Here is a 16,128-nt window from a genome sequence, read left to right as displayed (position 1 = left end):
AAAATCGAAACTAAAAGCACAGATGAATATTAAAACAAAATTAAGTCTGTTACCTGCACAAAATATCCTTAGCTGCTGGACTGGTGATATAAGTTGCAAATGAGTGGTGAACAGATCAACAAATGCTCCAGGATAAATAATGAAGAGAAAAATCCCAAAGCCATTAAATCGGACTTGTTCCCTAAGAAATCACATAAGAAAAAGGAGTTTACTAATATTATTATATTTATCAAATTAATAGTATACATAATCTTAAAACTTTTCCCTGTAATTTGAATTCTTGCTTAAAAAACAAAAAGTCCCTCTGAACAGCCAAAAAATTATATCTATACTATATATAATCTTAATTTTATAATAATGTACAGATTTGGTTATCTGTGAAATTGAATTTTGTAACATAGGGCATACTGAAATAGACATCACTTCAAAATTTTTAGAAACCAATGTGTTGAGCAAATAATTGAAGTTAGTCACATATATACAGAAATGGCTTTTATGAGAAACTAAATGAAAAACATTTTTATGGTTTACTCTGAACTATTATCAGAGAAGGACACAGGAGACTATATAATTCAAGTAAATTATCTAATAGCTTGTATTTGTCTTAGCAATTATAAATAATGGTAGAGATCTATCTAGGTGTATTCCTATCGAGCTAACATTAAGTAAGTATGTTTAAACATGCATAATGCTCAGATTGTCCTTAAGAGAACCAGTTTTTTCAGCAGGTTTTGCTCTCCATATTAAAAAAAAAAAAGAACCATTTTTTTATCACTTCATTTTCCAAAAATTAATATTTAAGTCTCATAAAACCAACCAGGCCCCCTAGAAAAAAGTATCACCTAAATATACTGTGCTGTTGCTTAATACTAAATATATAAGACAGCTGTACAGTTCATTTTTTTTCTTGGCAGTTGGGATTTAAAAAAAAATTACCCAAGTTATCTTTACAAACATACTGTAAATTGTTAAGCTGTTATTAACGATGTGTCTGTAGGTAAAATCCTAAAGGCTGCAAAGCTAAAAACATGGAAGCAGAGGTGAAGGAGATTTAAAAAGAAAAAGAAACCCAGCAGCCACCACTTTAAGCCACTATTGTGCACACCTGTGTAATAGTATATGCTCTGTCAAGATGAGGATTTATTGCCAATAAATAGACTCTTGTTCATAAACAACTGGAAAGTAATAAGAAGTGATTACACCTTCTCTTCCAAAACAGAGGTTTTTAGCCTTTTCTCTGGTCCACACACCAAAAGGATAAAACACATTCCTATTAGCATGCTTGCTAATTATGGCAGTAATTAGCAATGGAGGTAGCAGGGGAGTTGTGACGTGGCCCTCTCCCCATCATGATTTTGTATGCGTTATAGGATTCTAAATGCTTAGGTATAGTTACAGTGATACATTTGGGAAGCCAAGACCAAGAACAGAGCGTGATACTCAAAGCTAGTCCCAGGTCTCATCTTATCTTCCACTTGGGTTTCCAGATAGACTATGATATTTGTTAAACTCAGTGCTTTCAGTTTTTTTGCTCTAGCCAGCAGAGGACATAAGCAGAAGCAGGAAATTATTTCAGCTGCTAAGTCAAATAAAGTTCTAAGGTGAGTGGGTTTTGAGTACAGTGGTTATCATTCTGACTCAATGATGAACAGAAAGATTGGCTTTCAGGATTTGGTAAAAAAAATCTTTGAGGCATCATGAGGATAACCACGCTGGCAAAGGCAAAGGATAGAAAGACCCTGATTACAGATATGCCCGTGGCTAACAGAGCATATTCATCAACATATTAATCTTCTCTATAAAAAAAGAAGCTTCCTCAAAGTAACAAATGATGGCTATGCACTAGGAAATAGCCACAGAAAGAAAAATAGTGAAGTATCAAATGTAGCAGATTTTAGTAATAAATCCTCCTAAATGAAAAGCTTTTTTTTGCATGTAGTATGAAGAAAAAGGTAAATATCATTACCTAATAGCTGCTATCCCATGTCCAATTTCATGTACAACACCACTAATGAGAACTGCCGCGAAGAAATAGGTCAGTTGATTGACGGGTAAATTTATACCAGGAACCTGTTCATAGACACAATATGGCAGCAATTATCAGTGGGGGTGCAGGGGAGTCCCACTTGGGCACTAAGATACATGATGTTCATTCTGTATTAAACCTTCAAGCTGAATGTTCTGCAAACTAAAAGTAATATGACAATGGTTCACTTCTCCATTTCTATCATAATAAAAAGCAAAAACACTATTTCATTTTTCGAACTAGCCAGTTTCTCTGGAACAAGCACAAAACCAATCTAAAGAGAATGGGAAACACCAGGTTAAACAGTTCAAACTTTAGCTTCCTGGAGTCTTCACCATGGGAAAGAATGAGGGAGCCCAGCAAAGTGCCAAGGAATGCAGGGTGACAGTGAAGCAGGCAGCAGCTGACCCACCCTCAAAGGCTGGATGCCTGATTTGGGAATGGTTGTTAAAATTCCTAGACCTTCCTCTGAAATGTTATTGCAAGGTTCCAAGTACTTGTGTTGATTAATATAGGAACCCCATATTATTAATCAGCGAGTTTCATTTTAATATCCTCAAGTTATAGGTGAGTTGGTAATGAAAGCTGTTCTAATAGGGATCCTGATCAGTGTGGGAGCACCATACCCTTCTATTCCATCAGTTGGGCTACTATGTTGGTCAGAAAAATAGTGTGAAAGATACACAAATACATTAAAATTGAAATTTAATGTCGAAATTAAGGCATTTGGAACATATAGACATGTTACAAACATTTGAAGCAGGAGTTGTCTTACAATCATGTGCTCCTAAAATGTGCAGTTATGTATTATTGCATACACAAGGGAAGATAAGAGCTGCACAGCAATTTTTTTTAGATAGCAAAGATATATTCTCATAAGTAATCACTCCCAAGTTATGTCATCTGTTAAAGAGAGACAATAAATTAGGCTAAGTGGGACACACCAGGCTCAGGAATACCATTTACATACTGAGAATCTATTTCTTACAGTCCAGGAGTTGGAACCTAAAAGGTATCATTCTGGAGGAAATTTCTGCTTTCTTTTATAATTATTATATTAATTATAAAAAATATGTTTAAAGCAGGAAAACTGCAAAATTCAAAGCTAAACAGAAGCCTAAAATTCTGCTCCCCAAACATACATACACATACAAAACCATTCTGAATCATTCTGATGTGTGTCCTTCTAGTCTTTTCCTGTACACATATATTTAAAAACTATACTTTTATTATAAATCTGGTTTTGAAATTTGCCCCTTCATTTAACAGTATCACAGACATCTTCCCATGAGTCTTTTCTATTTCTTTTTTTTTTTTTTTTTTTTGAGACGGAGTCTTGCTCTGTCACCCAGGCCGGAGTGCAGTGGCCGGATCTCAGCTCACTGCAAGCTCCTCCTCTCGGGTTCACGCCATTCTCCTGCCTCAGCCTCCCGAGTAGCTGGGACTACAGGCACCTGCCACTTCGCCCGGCTAGTTTTTTGTATTTTTTAGTAGAGACGGGGTTTCACCGTGTTAGCCAGGATGGTCTCGATCTCCTGACCTCGTGATCCGCCCGTCTCGGCCTCCCAAAGTGCTGGGATTACAGGCTTGAGCCACCGCGCCCGGCCGAGTCTTTTCTATTTCAATATGATTTTTAATAGCTACACTGTGTTCTATGGAATAAACTGTTGGGCATTTAATTGTTTTAAAAGTTTCTGCTCTTATAAATAATGTGATGAAGATATTCGGATACATACACCTAAATATTTTGGAGGAAGAAATTCTTAGATGAGCATACTTGCTAAGGGATTGGGCTCTTGAGACATATTATGGGTTTGAGGTCCTGTCTCTATCTGTTAACTAGCTAAATGACCTCAGGAAAGTTGGCATTATTCCTCCAACATTTCTATTTTCTCATCATTAAAATGGAAATAACCACATTTGCACAAAAGGGTAATTTTGAGGATTAGATGAGCTAATCTTTGTCCAATGTTTAATGTTATGCCTCACAGAGAGGGTAGTAAATGCTATTATTACACAAAATTTAAAAGATTTTGATACATATCATCAAATTGTACTCTAAAAGCAGACCCTTCCATAACGTTGGGCAAGCTCATTTTATTCAAATCTGCAATGTGATTTACATTTCTTTGACCATTTGTAAAGCTGAACTTTCTCTGTACTTTTGACTTTTTTTTGGCCTTTCTGTGAGCTGCCTACTGATGACCTGACTTGTTTTCTCCTAAAGTATTCATCTTTTTCTTACTGATCTGTAAGATCACTTCAAATATCAGCATTGGTCCTTTGTAATACATGACATAAATGTATTCCACAGTTTGTTTGCCTTTTAATTTTACTTTGTTTTTAGTTTTCGATATGTAAAATTTAGGTAATCTATTAGTATTCATGGTTCACACCAAGAGTGAACCCTAATGTAAACTATGGGTGGTGATGACATATTCACATCTGTTCATCATTGTAAGGGGGAAACCTCTGTACCTTCTTAATTTTGCTGTGAATCTAAAACTGCTCTAATAAAGTATTTAAAAAATAAAAAATAAAGGTGTTACTGTTATATAAAAAATATTCATGGTTTCTACTATTCGCTCTATGTCTTCCTCATTCTGTGTTCATAAAAATGATAACCTGGCTTTTTTCTTTCAAGGTCTTTTATGGTTTCAAGTTTTAATTTTAATTCAACTGGAATTTATTTTTGTGGACACAGAGAAATCTCATCTAAAAAGCCTCCTTTAGTAACTGAAGATTCAAACAATGCTGCTTGAATCATTTTCTAAATTCCATTAATTCCAAGTGTCCTTTCTCCAGTTATGAAACTAGTTATAATCATTTTTGTTGTTGTTGTTTTATTTTATTTATTTATATATATTTTTTGAGACGGAGTCTCGCTCTGTAGCCCAGGCTGGAGTGCAGTGACGCGATCTCAGCTCACTGCAAGCTCCGCCTCCCGGGTTCACGCCATTCTCCTGCTTCAGCCTCCCAAGTAGCTGGGACTACAGGCGCCCGCCACCACGCCCAGCTAATTTTTTTTTGTATTTTTAGTAGAGGCGGGGTTTTACTGTGTTAGCCAGGATGGCCTCGATCGCCTGACCTTGTGATCCGCCCACCTTGGCCTCCCAAAGTGCTGGGATTTCGCTCTTGTTGCCCAGGATGGAGTGCAATGGTGCGATCTTGGCTCACTGCAACCTCCACCTCCCAGGTTCAAGCAGTTCTCCTGCCTCAGCCTCCCAAATAGCTGGGACTACAGGCACACGCCACTACACCCGGCTAATTTTGTATTTTTAGTAGAGATGGAGTTTCACCACGTTTCCCAGGCTGGTCTCGAAATCCTGACCTCAGGTGATCCACCCACCTCCGCCTCCCAAAGTGTTGGGACTACAGGTGTGAGCCACCGTGCCTGGCCGAAACTAGTTATAATCATTTTTAATGTGTGCATAATATCTAATTGAATGACAATCCAATAATTTAACCATTCCTCAGATATTTTGGTTGCTTTTAATTCTTCATAATAATAAATAATGTTAGGCTAAAGAGCTTAATGAATACTATTTTTTCTGTATTTGAAAGTGTTTCCTTAAGCTAGAGTCCCAGATATGGAGGTAAAGAGTCAAAGGAAATGGATATGTTTATAATGTTCATTATCTGAAATTCTCTTTACTTGGACCCTATTGAGCAACTTTTTTCAAGAACTTCTATGTCCCTTTTTATATACCTGCTCCATTCCCAAGTTGTCAGACATCTTTCCAGTGTTACACTTTTCTCTGACCCTCTCTAAATGTACATACTTAAGATTGTCATACATACCCTCTATATCACAAAATATCCTGGTTACTTTACCTTCATTTCAAATAAATCAGTAAGCTTGGTCCAATAGGATATTTCTTCCTTCTCTTTATTAATATTTCTTCCTTCTCTTTATTATTTTCTGCATGTACTAGTGAGTGAGATAAAGTAAGAATTTGAATGTGTGATAATACCAACAGATGGTAGGTCTTATTTGTTGGCAACAGTACACGATTGCCCATCTGTCTCTGCCATGATTCACACAGGGTATTAGATGTACCGGAATACTGAATACAGAATACTTTCAACAACACAGAGTGCCATGGTTTAGAGAATTAATACTGAACAAGGCTGTCGGGAATTATAGGGTAAACAGAAGGTATGTTACCTAAGCGACAAGAGCTCATGTCAAAGTCAGGATTCATAACATTCTTAAACTTATACATGAATATGCATGGTGGGCTCCAGAGGGCAGCTGACTTCTTAATGGTTCCAAAGCACGGCTCTCCTAATAGAGCTGATATTTTTGTGAGCACTATGAATAAACTGAGTGGCAAAGAGAAGAAATAATTTCTTCCCTAAACAACATTTTGCCATTCTAATTCTAGCAGGCAGATAAGCCAATGATCATATTTTCTCCAACTGGCTTATTTCTCTCTTATCCTCTTTCTTGGTGAACAATAACCAATCATGTAACCTGAGTCATCCTAAACTTTTCCTTCTCCCTCCAGTCTCACATTTAATTCATCACCAAGGTCTGAGAATTCCACTCCAAAAGGTCACTTCAATCTATCCCCTTCATTCTCCTTGCCACTAATTTTAGATCTTTATCACTTCTAAAATAAATTACTGCTCTTAAATTATCTCCACATCTTCAGTCTAATGACTTTGGTCCATTTTGTATAGACTTGCTACCTACAGGTAAAATATAAACTTTATAACCTAGACCCTATCTGTATCTCCCACCTTATTTCCTGCACTATCCTGTTCTCTTGCCTCCAGTCCCACCTATCCTCCCACCATATACCTAGAGGTATAAAACTGTAAGTAAAATTATTTATAGTTCCTTGAAGAATTATCTACCTCTCTTAAAAGTAGAGCATAGGCTGGGCGCAGTGGCTCATGCCTGTAATCCCAGCCCTTTGGAAGGTCAAGGCAGGTGGATCACCTGAGGTCGGGAGTTCAAGACCAGCCTGATCAACATGGAGAAACCCCATCTCTGTTAAAAATACAACATTAGCCGGGCGTGGTGGCGCATGTCTGTAATCCCAGCTACTCGGGAGGCTGAGGCAGGAGAATAGCTCGAACCTGGGAGGCGGAGGTTGTGGTGAGCTGAGATCGTGCCACATTGCACTCCAGCCTGGGCAACAAGAGCAAAACTCCGTTTCAAATAATAATAATAATAATGATAATAATAGAGCATAATGTCCATAGGCTCTAAGATCAGTGATGATGGATCTACTAGTTATGAGTTGTGACCACAGGCAAGTGACTTAACATGTCTGTGCCTCGATTTTCTTATCTGTAAGGCAGGGAATGTTTGCTGAAGAAATAAATAATTTATTCTGAGGCCTCACCTGGTAAATCTTTTTAATGTCTAAGAAAGATCTATGGCCATAGGAGAGATTATTGTTTTCTACAAATGACTTCTAAATCTTCCCAGTGACCCAGCCTAGTAGAGGCCACAAAGAGACAAGGAAAAAAAAAAAAAAAAACCAATCTGTTACTAATCCTTAGTCTACTCCATTAATAAGAACACGATTAAAAACAACATCCATGACTCATGGAAATGGGAACTATAAATGTAAAAATGTGAAATAAAAGTGAGCCAATGTAAAGCCCCCTTCCAAACTTTGGAGACATAAAATGATAAGGTATAGGTCTACACATGAGTTTTAAAGGAGTACAACTCAGCACATTATTCTTCATATTAAGAAATCACAGTGACGACTCAGAAAGGTCTTATATCTTTAATTAAACGGATATTATTGGTTAGGCTCTGAAGGCCATGAAAAGGAAAGGGAAACACTTTGCATAGAATTGGAATGCAATTTACTTATACATTATAGAGATCTTACCTCAGCATGCTTATTCTTTGAAAGTAACAATCATTTAACATCTTAAAAAGACATTCAGTCACATATCTGTGTAATTGCTGACAGTCTTAACGATGGTTCATTTGTTCTCTATTACCATTAATACTAAGCTACTACCAAATATTTCAACAATTCCTTGCTGTATTCTTATTAATTTTTTTGTGTAAGCAGGTAATTTGAAAATTATTAGACTTTTAATTTATTTCCATATTTATATTATGGATAGGAGTTACACTAGGTCAGAAGTGGTATCTTGCATCTCTATTTCGATAGTTATTTAAAGCAAAAAGACGATACTTACCACAACTTGTAACACCTGTTCATTGTGAAGCGAGGAGGAGGAAGAGGAAGATGATGAAGAAGAGGAAGAGGAAGAAGAGGAGGAAGAGGAAGAGGAGGAAGAATAAGAAGAGGGAGAGTCAGCCATCATTTGTGCCAAAGTCTGCATCAGCGTTTTTCCAAGGAGAAAAAATGAGCTAAACATGGCAATTACACCAAACACCATTCCAAAATTGAACCTGTCAAAAGGAAAAAAATCATGTTAATTTACAATTTCTCTCAATTCATGGACTAGCAAACTCACTGACCAGCCACATTTCATAGCTTTAAAATAATGGCTAAAAAATTTCAATAACTCTGCCTCTTTTTCCTACATGAACTTCAAATATTTGACTGAAGCATGAGCTTAGTTTAAGCAGTTTTATAATTTATAATTCTCTGATAACTAAAGAATCTGAATATCATTCCCAATGAAAAAGTTTGTTTCCTCTCATGCACTTGCTCATTTACATAACGTTGTTTTGATCTTGTCCTTATATCGTTATGAAAGCCTTTTTGACATTATAGACATCCATCCTTTTTCATCTACCTCTTCTATTGTCTGCATTGTATTTCAGCTTTACTTTGTGATAAAATGAACTTAAATATTAACATGGCACAATTTAATAATAGTTTCTTTTTTCTATTGTTTTAATAATTAGAAGCTACCCTTCTATAGTGGAGATAATCTGCCATGTTTTCTAACTTTGATAAGTTGTGTTTTTCAAGGAACTTGTTTACTTCATTAAAACCGTCAAATTTATAGGCATAGAATTTTCTTAATAGTCTTACTATGTTCCTTTTTTTTTTTTTTTTTTTTTTTAAACGGTGTCTTGCTTTGTCACCCAGGCTGGAGTGCAGTGGCGTGATCTTGGCTCACTGCAAGCTCCGTCTCCTGGGTTCATGCCATTCTCCTGCCCCAGCCTCCCGAGTAGCTGGGACTACAGGCGCCCGCCACCACACCCGGCTCATTTTTTGTATTTTTAGTAGAGACGGGGTTTCACCGTGTTAGCCAGGATGGTCTCGATCTCCTGACCTCGTGATCCGCCCGCCTCGGCCCCCCAAAGTACTGGGATTACAGGCGTGAGCCACCACGCCCGGCAGTCTTACTATGTTCTTAATGTCTATAGAATCTGTAGTAATGTCCTCTTTTCAATTCCGATTTTTCATTTTGAGACAGGGTCTCTGTCACCCAGGCTAGAGTGCAGTGGCATGGTCACAGCTCATTGCAACCTTGACCTCCCAGGGCTCAGGTGATCTTCCCAACTAGCTCCCAAGTAGCTGGGACTACAGACCCAAGCCACCACGCCTGGCTAAGTTTTATATTTTTTGTAGAGATGGGGTTTCACCATGTAGCCTCCCAAGTAGCTGGGACTACAGACCCAAGCCACCACGCCTGGCTAAGTTTTATATTTTTTGTAGAGATGGGGTTTCACCATGTTACCCAGGCTGGTCTCGAACTCCTGGGCTGAAGCATGGAATACTGTGCCTGGCCTCAATTCTCATTTTTAATTACTTATGTTTCTTTTTTCTTCATCAGTCATGGTAGGGATTTATCAATTAATATTTTCTATTTATTTATTTATTTAAGACAGGGTCTTGCTCTGTCACACAGGCTGTAGTGCAATGGTGTGATCTTGGCTCTCTGCCAACCTCTGCCTCCTGAGTTCAAGTAATTCTTGTGCCTTGGCCTCCCGAGTAGCTGGGACCACAGATGTATGCCACCATGCCCAGCAATTTTTGTATTTTTAGTAGAGACAGGGTTTCACCATGTTGGCCAGGCTGGTCTTGAACTCCTGGCCTCAAGCAATCCACCTGCCTTGGCCTTCCAAAGTGCTGGGATTACAGGTGTGAGCCACTGCACCTGGCCCAATTAATATTTTCAAAGAACCAACTTTTGGCTTTGCTGATTTTCTCTATTGTGTATTTTCTATTTCACTGATTTCTGTTCTTATCTTTATTATATCCTTTTTTCCACTTTGTATGCTTTGATCTGCTATTGCATTTTCTGCTAACTCTGATGATCTGATTGTTTACATTTAGCTCTAATCCATTTGGGGCTAAATTTTTAACAAAAAGAAATTTAGACCATGCCACCCCTGACCCTCACATTCGCTCATCTACAGAACCTGCCAGTATCTTGGGTGTCCCAGAGATCATTATAAAGCCCCTAATCATAAATTGCCATAAATGCCTCGATTTTTAATGTATGCAAGCCCCAATGATACGATCCCATAAGGTTATATAAAACCAGAAAGTTTTAATATTGTCAATATTTTAAAACTCAGAAAACTGCAAAGTGATGGAAATAGTTAATTTAACAAGCTGTCTGTAGTGATCACTTAATGATTAACTTAAACCAAACAAAAGAAGATGAAGAGTACCATTGATAAAGCATCCTTGCTTTCCGCCGTCCCCAACTGTAAAAGGCACGATTGAAAATAGCAGTTTGCCATCTTATGTGGAAAGGGGAGATGCTCAATCCGTTGTTTTCCAGCCAGTCTTCATAAGAATGTTTAAAATAGACAGATGACTAAGAGAGAAAGAAAAGTTCTTAATCACTCAATTTTGAAGAACAATTTATAATGTGTAAGAAAATAACACAAAGTATTTTCTAGAGGAAATCAAGATGCTGACTGCCCAAATGTTTATAATCTTGAAGCTTTATGTTTATTCTTCAGAATATTAAAGGTCACAGACCTAACTGGTCTACTGAGATTAGGGTCTGGTAAACTATGGGCAGCAGGCCAAATCCAAACTACAGACTGTTTTCACACAACTTGTGAGCTAAGAATAGTTTTCATTTTTAAGGGATTATAAAAATACAATAAAAACCAAAAATATGCGACAGAGACCCTGTGTGGCCCAAAAAGCCTAAAATACTTACTACCAAGGCCTTTACAAAAAGTTTGCTGACCCCTGCTTAGAACAGTGTTGTCCAATAGAAATATAATGTGAGCCACAAAGGTAAGCCACATATATAACTTTAAATTTTCTAACAGCCAAATTTTAAATATTAATTTTTATATACTTTTACCCCAAAATCCAAGATATTTCAACATGTAATCAACATATACTATTGTTGAGATACTTTACTTTTTGGGGGGTACTAATTCGTTGAATTTCAACATCAACTTTATACCTACAGCACATCTCAGTTTGGACTAGCTCTGATCAAAAGGCTCAATAACCACATGTAGCTAATAGCTGCCATATTGGACAGCACTGGTCTAGAAGCCTTGTGTTATAATTAAAAAAAAAAAAACCCCAACCAATCCAAGAGAAGGAACAGTTGCAATCAGGGCTTGCTTTCTTCTTCTGAGCAACAACCCTAAGAAGTTAGGCCAACTTTGATCATGTAAAAAGTAAAAAACTTATCTAAAACCATCTTGGGCTTAGTAATGTCCCTTAAATTCTCTGGGGTTGTGGGAATAGCTGCTTATACACAGCCCCAACAAGAGTTTTACCTTTAGGGAAGTTTGAAGTCCTTGACTAATATACGATTTTGGATGACATAAGTCTGTGTTATATACCTGACTCAGTTACAGTAAGTACAGTAAGTATTGTCATATTGATGCCCACCCATGTGAGAAACTTATCTGTCCAAGAAGGAAATCTTAGCCCTATCATAGTCTTAAAAAATGATCATAGTCTAAATATAGGTAGCTGTTTGCTTTGGATCTGTAATGTTATCTGCTCCCAGTCTTCCGGTAGTTAAATTTTAAGTCTGCTTGTTTTCCAAGACTTGGAAAAGGAATGACACACTTCTCCAACAGATGTCTATGCAGAAATCCTAGAAAAACCGAGGATGGATCAGCAGACCAAGCTGGAAGCAGAGAAACTAAAGGTGCAGGCTCCTAAAAGTTGAGGTCTCTCCATTTCCCAGGCAGATATTCTGAGTGGGTGTTAGGTCTTTTGCTCAGAGGATGGTGCACTCTTAAGGAGCTAGGGGTTGTCACTGAAACCAGTGACATCTTGGTCACCTCACTCGTGACTAGGGGCTGTAAAAGTTCTTTTTATTTTAGATTTTTTTTTCCACATATGCAACATGAAGAAATCATGTGGCTTTGTGTGTGTGTCTTACTATGTTACTCAGGCTGGCCTGGAACTCCTGGCCTCAAGCTATCCTCCCGCCTCTTCTTCCCAAGTAGCTGAGACTACAGGCTGCACCACCATACCTGGCTCATGTGGCTTTTTCAAACAACAAAATCACTGTGGCCCGTATTGCTTATGACATGTTAACCACTATGCCAAGTACTTTAAATCAGTGCTTTTTCTTTTTTTTTTTGAGACAGGGTCTTGCTCTGTCACCCAGGCCAAAGTGCAGTGGCACGATCTTGGTTCACTGTAACCCCTGACTCTCAGACTCAAGCAATCCTCCTACCTCAGCCTCCAGAGTAGCTGGGACTACAGGCATGCACCACCATGGTTGGCTAGCTTTTAAATTTTTTGTAGAGATAAAGTCTCACTATATTGCCCAGGCTGGTCTCGAACTCCTGGACTCAGGTAATCCTCCCACCTCAGCCTCCTTCAAAGTGCTGGGATTACAGGTGTGAGCCACTGTGACTGGCCACATCAGTGCTTTTCAAACACAAACAGGTACAGAGGAGCCACCTGGGATCTTGCTAAGATGCAGATTCTGATTCCCTAGGTCGGGGTGAGGCCTGGGATTCTGCATTTCTAACAAGCTCCCAAATGATGCAAGTGCTACTGGTCCTTGAACCTCAAGTTGAGGAGCGAGACTTTATGTGGATACACTAATGTAATTCTCTCTATAATCTTAGGAGATCCTTACTATTATCTCTATTTAAAGACGAGAAACCAAGGCACAGATAGCAATTTTCCCAAGGTCACATTGGCTAGAAGCCCAGCCCTGGATCTAAGGACTACACTATATAACCTCCTGCACTTTACGAGTTTAAATGATAGAAAGAAGGAAAAGTCTCATTTCATTTTATTGTTAAAGCTAAAACACGCAATACTATGGTTTTCTATTTTAAATGGTATTCATAACATGAAGGTTTTGCTATTCATAACTGGAATTTGTATTAAACATTTGAGAATTTATATGATCTTATTCCACATACACAATTACTCTCCCCCATCCCCTACCCCCCCAATACTCAATTTCAAAAGCTTGCCTGAAGCATGTGGTCAGACAACTCTTTCTGATTTTCTGCTACCCTTCTCAAATAACTGGAAAATGGACCGTGCACCCAGGTATCTGGTTAGTGTGAAGAAGTGGGGTGCAGGATGCAAGTCAGAATTCAAGTAGTCAGAAACTGGTTATGTAAATCCTTGCTATTTGAGTGTGCTACTCTGAAGTACACTCTGTGATCTGGCAGTATCAGCAGCACTTGGGAAGTGGTTAGAAATGCAGAATTTTAGGCCTTGCCGCAGACCTGCTGAATCGGAATCTGCATTTTGACCGCAACAGCAGACGATCATATGCATTTAAAAATTTGAGACTACTGATCTAAATCACGACTTGATTTAGATTCATTCCAATATCTGAGTCTCTAGAGCGTCTTGACCTTAAAAACAGTAAGGGAAAGCACTGTCTTTACTAAGCAGACGTTTTCTTTTCCTCCCTGCTGCACTGCAGCGGCTGGGTCTGGCAGGGCCCCGGCCCTCCCGATCCCACCACTGGCGCCTCCCAGGCAGGACCCGAAGGCTGAAGGGCCTGCACTGTCCCGCACTGCGACGGTGGCAGCCGCGCAGGCCGCCACACCCCTCCCGCGGCCGGCAATGCTTTATTTACTCCACCGGGCCGATCCACCACGCGGACTGTCGCACGTGGGCACCGTCCAGCCCGGGAGGCGCGAGGCAGGGGAAGAGAAAAGAAGGCCTCGCGCTCCGGCCATGGGCACCGCGGGCTTGGACCTTAGGCCCAAGGCCCTCACCTTCAGCACCAAGTCGGTCAGGTAGACGACAGTCCAGCCACCCACCACCACCACCACCAACGACACCGGAATCATGGCGGCGGCGGCGGCGGCGGCGGCGGCAGAGGAGGGAAGGCGAGCCCCGGCGTCCTCCTCCCTGCACCGCAAACAGCTGACCGCGCGCGCCTTACAGCCCCAGCATCCGCTCAGGAACCAAGCTACCGCCGGCTCCTTCCCTGCGGTGGCACAGTTTCCCACCGGACTCTTCCAGTGGGGACATACAGGAGGATTTGCTAGTACCGGAAATGGCGCGGGGGCTTATTTTTGTGGGCGCTCGGGCGCCGCCGTCCTGGCAGTAGTTCGAACTCGGCGTCTAGTCTTGTAGCGATTTCTTAGGCTTTGGCCCTCCCTGCTGTCTACTCTCCATTTTCGCCAGTTCTGATCAGGAGTTTGCTGTTTCTTTTAACCTATGAGGATTTGGGGTCGTCTAAAGTAATCGTCTCTCCCTACCCGACCCTGTCATACATATGCAGATTTAATTATGCAGATTATCCTTTTTACTGAATTGTAAATTTACATATAATGAAATCATACACACAGAGCTCAATTGTCCATTTCTGTGATTTTTGAGATAGATATATATATATATATATCCGTGTACCCTAATCAAAATAGAGAAAATTTCCCTCTGAGGAATTTCCTTCTTGCGTCCCTTCCTAGTCAATAGCCCCTCCCCCTGTTCTGATTATTTTTAACTTTATGTAAATAGAATGCAATAAGTAATCTTTGTGTCTGGCTTGTTTCGTTCAACATGCTTTTTGAAATTTATCCATGATGATTAAATTAGGCTCTTTTTTCAAACTTTTCCATTATAATATTTGAGATGGTACTATGGTTAAAAATCAGAACTCTGAACACCTACACATTTTAATGTTGATGTATACCTGATTATATATTGAACTAGAGCAGAGGTTCTCAACCTTACCTGCACTTTAGGATCACCAAGGTCTTTTAAAATTCCCGATGCCAGTTCTGTATCCTCGACCAATTAAATCAGATGCTCAGTGGGACCCAAGCATTTATACTTTTTAAACCCCTCAAGTCATTGCACTGTACAGCCAAGGTTGAGAACCACTGAACTAGATAATCTCTAAGAGGAAAGAAAACTATTTATTGTTTTTTTTTTTTTTTTTAACATTCTATTAATGTGCATCTTTAAAAGTTATTTGTTTCAGTTTTTCTGGAAAAGCATCATTAGCTATACTAATGCTAATACCAAAATATTGAGAACATAATACTATCTCAAGAACAAGTATCCCAAATAAAAATGTATCCTCAACACCCTTCCAAGTGAAAATATAGAATAATACCAGAAACCTATATTACAAATATTGCTACTAATTTGCCTCATTCTCTCTGCTTTTCCTAAAGTTTTACTCACTTAGGGACATGTTTCTCCAGCTTCAAGACAGCTTATGACTGTTTTACATATCTTTGCCTATTTGCGTGTATATGTGTTGTTATAAATGATTTCAGTTTTCTTTGGACATAGCTGGGTGTAAATTATAAAAGTTTGTATTCAACCACCCTGTTACTGCACAGTTTTCCAAATACAAGTATCCCAAAAGACTTAGTGCTGTTTTAAGCTTTAATAATTTCTGAAGTATTAATGCTACAAACTTGCAAAAAGTCACTTGAAGGTTTATTTAAATTTCTTAAATGCTTATTTTGTGAATTTTGAACATTTTTAAATTTTTCAGTCCCTTTAGCAGGAGATGGCAAACATTGACTGCAACAAAAAAGTAAAACACATTTACTGTTCAAAAATTCACAAACCAAATAGGCAGTTAAATAATTTTATAGTTAATACAGTTAAATAATTTTACTTTCAAATGATGTATAAATTCATAGAATTTATACTACTGAAGTTATTAAAAGCTTAATAGTATACTGAGACTTTTTTTTTTCTTTTTTGAGACGTAGTCTCGCTCTTGTCATCCAGGCTGGAGTGCAGTGGTACGATCTT

At 38.8% G+C, this 16,128-nt stretch overlaps 1 protein-coding gene across 2 annotated transcripts in view; it reads right to left on the bottom strand.

The window, feature by feature from the left end:
- Nucleotides 1-14,401, bottom strand: part of MBTPS2 (membrane bound transcription factor peptidase, site 2) — a 46,260-nt gene extending 31,859 nt beyond the window's left edge. For both annotated transcript variants that reach the window (XM_025372802.1, XM_025372801.1), the window contains exons 1-5: nucleotides 14,124-14,401; nucleotides 10,605-10,753; nucleotides 8,204-8,420; nucleotides 1,967-2,070; nucleotides 54-181 (exon numbers count right to left, since the gene is read on the bottom strand). In XM_025372802.1, coding sequence (XP_025228587.1) covers nucleotides 54-181; nucleotides 1,967-2,070; nucleotides 8,204-8,420; nucleotides 10,605-10,753; nucleotides 14,124-14,198 — 673 coding nt within the window. In that variant the 5' untranslated portion in view covers nucleotides 14,199-14,401. The remainder of the gene's footprint in view (nucleotides 1-53; nucleotides 182-1,966; nucleotides 2,071-8,203; nucleotides 8,421-10,604; nucleotides 10,754-14,123) is intronic.
- Between the last annotated feature and the right edge of the window lie 1,727 nt (nucleotides 14,402-16,128).

This window comes from Theropithecus gelada, chromosome X, assembly GCF_003255815.1.
Source record: "Theropithecus gelada isolate Dixy chromosome X, Tgel_1.0, whole genome shotgun sequence".
Lineage (NCBI taxonomy): Eukaryota > Metazoa > Chordata > Mammalia > Primates > Cercopithecidae > Theropithecus > Theropithecus gelada.
This window is presented reverse-complemented; position numbering and strand designations above follow the sequence as displayed.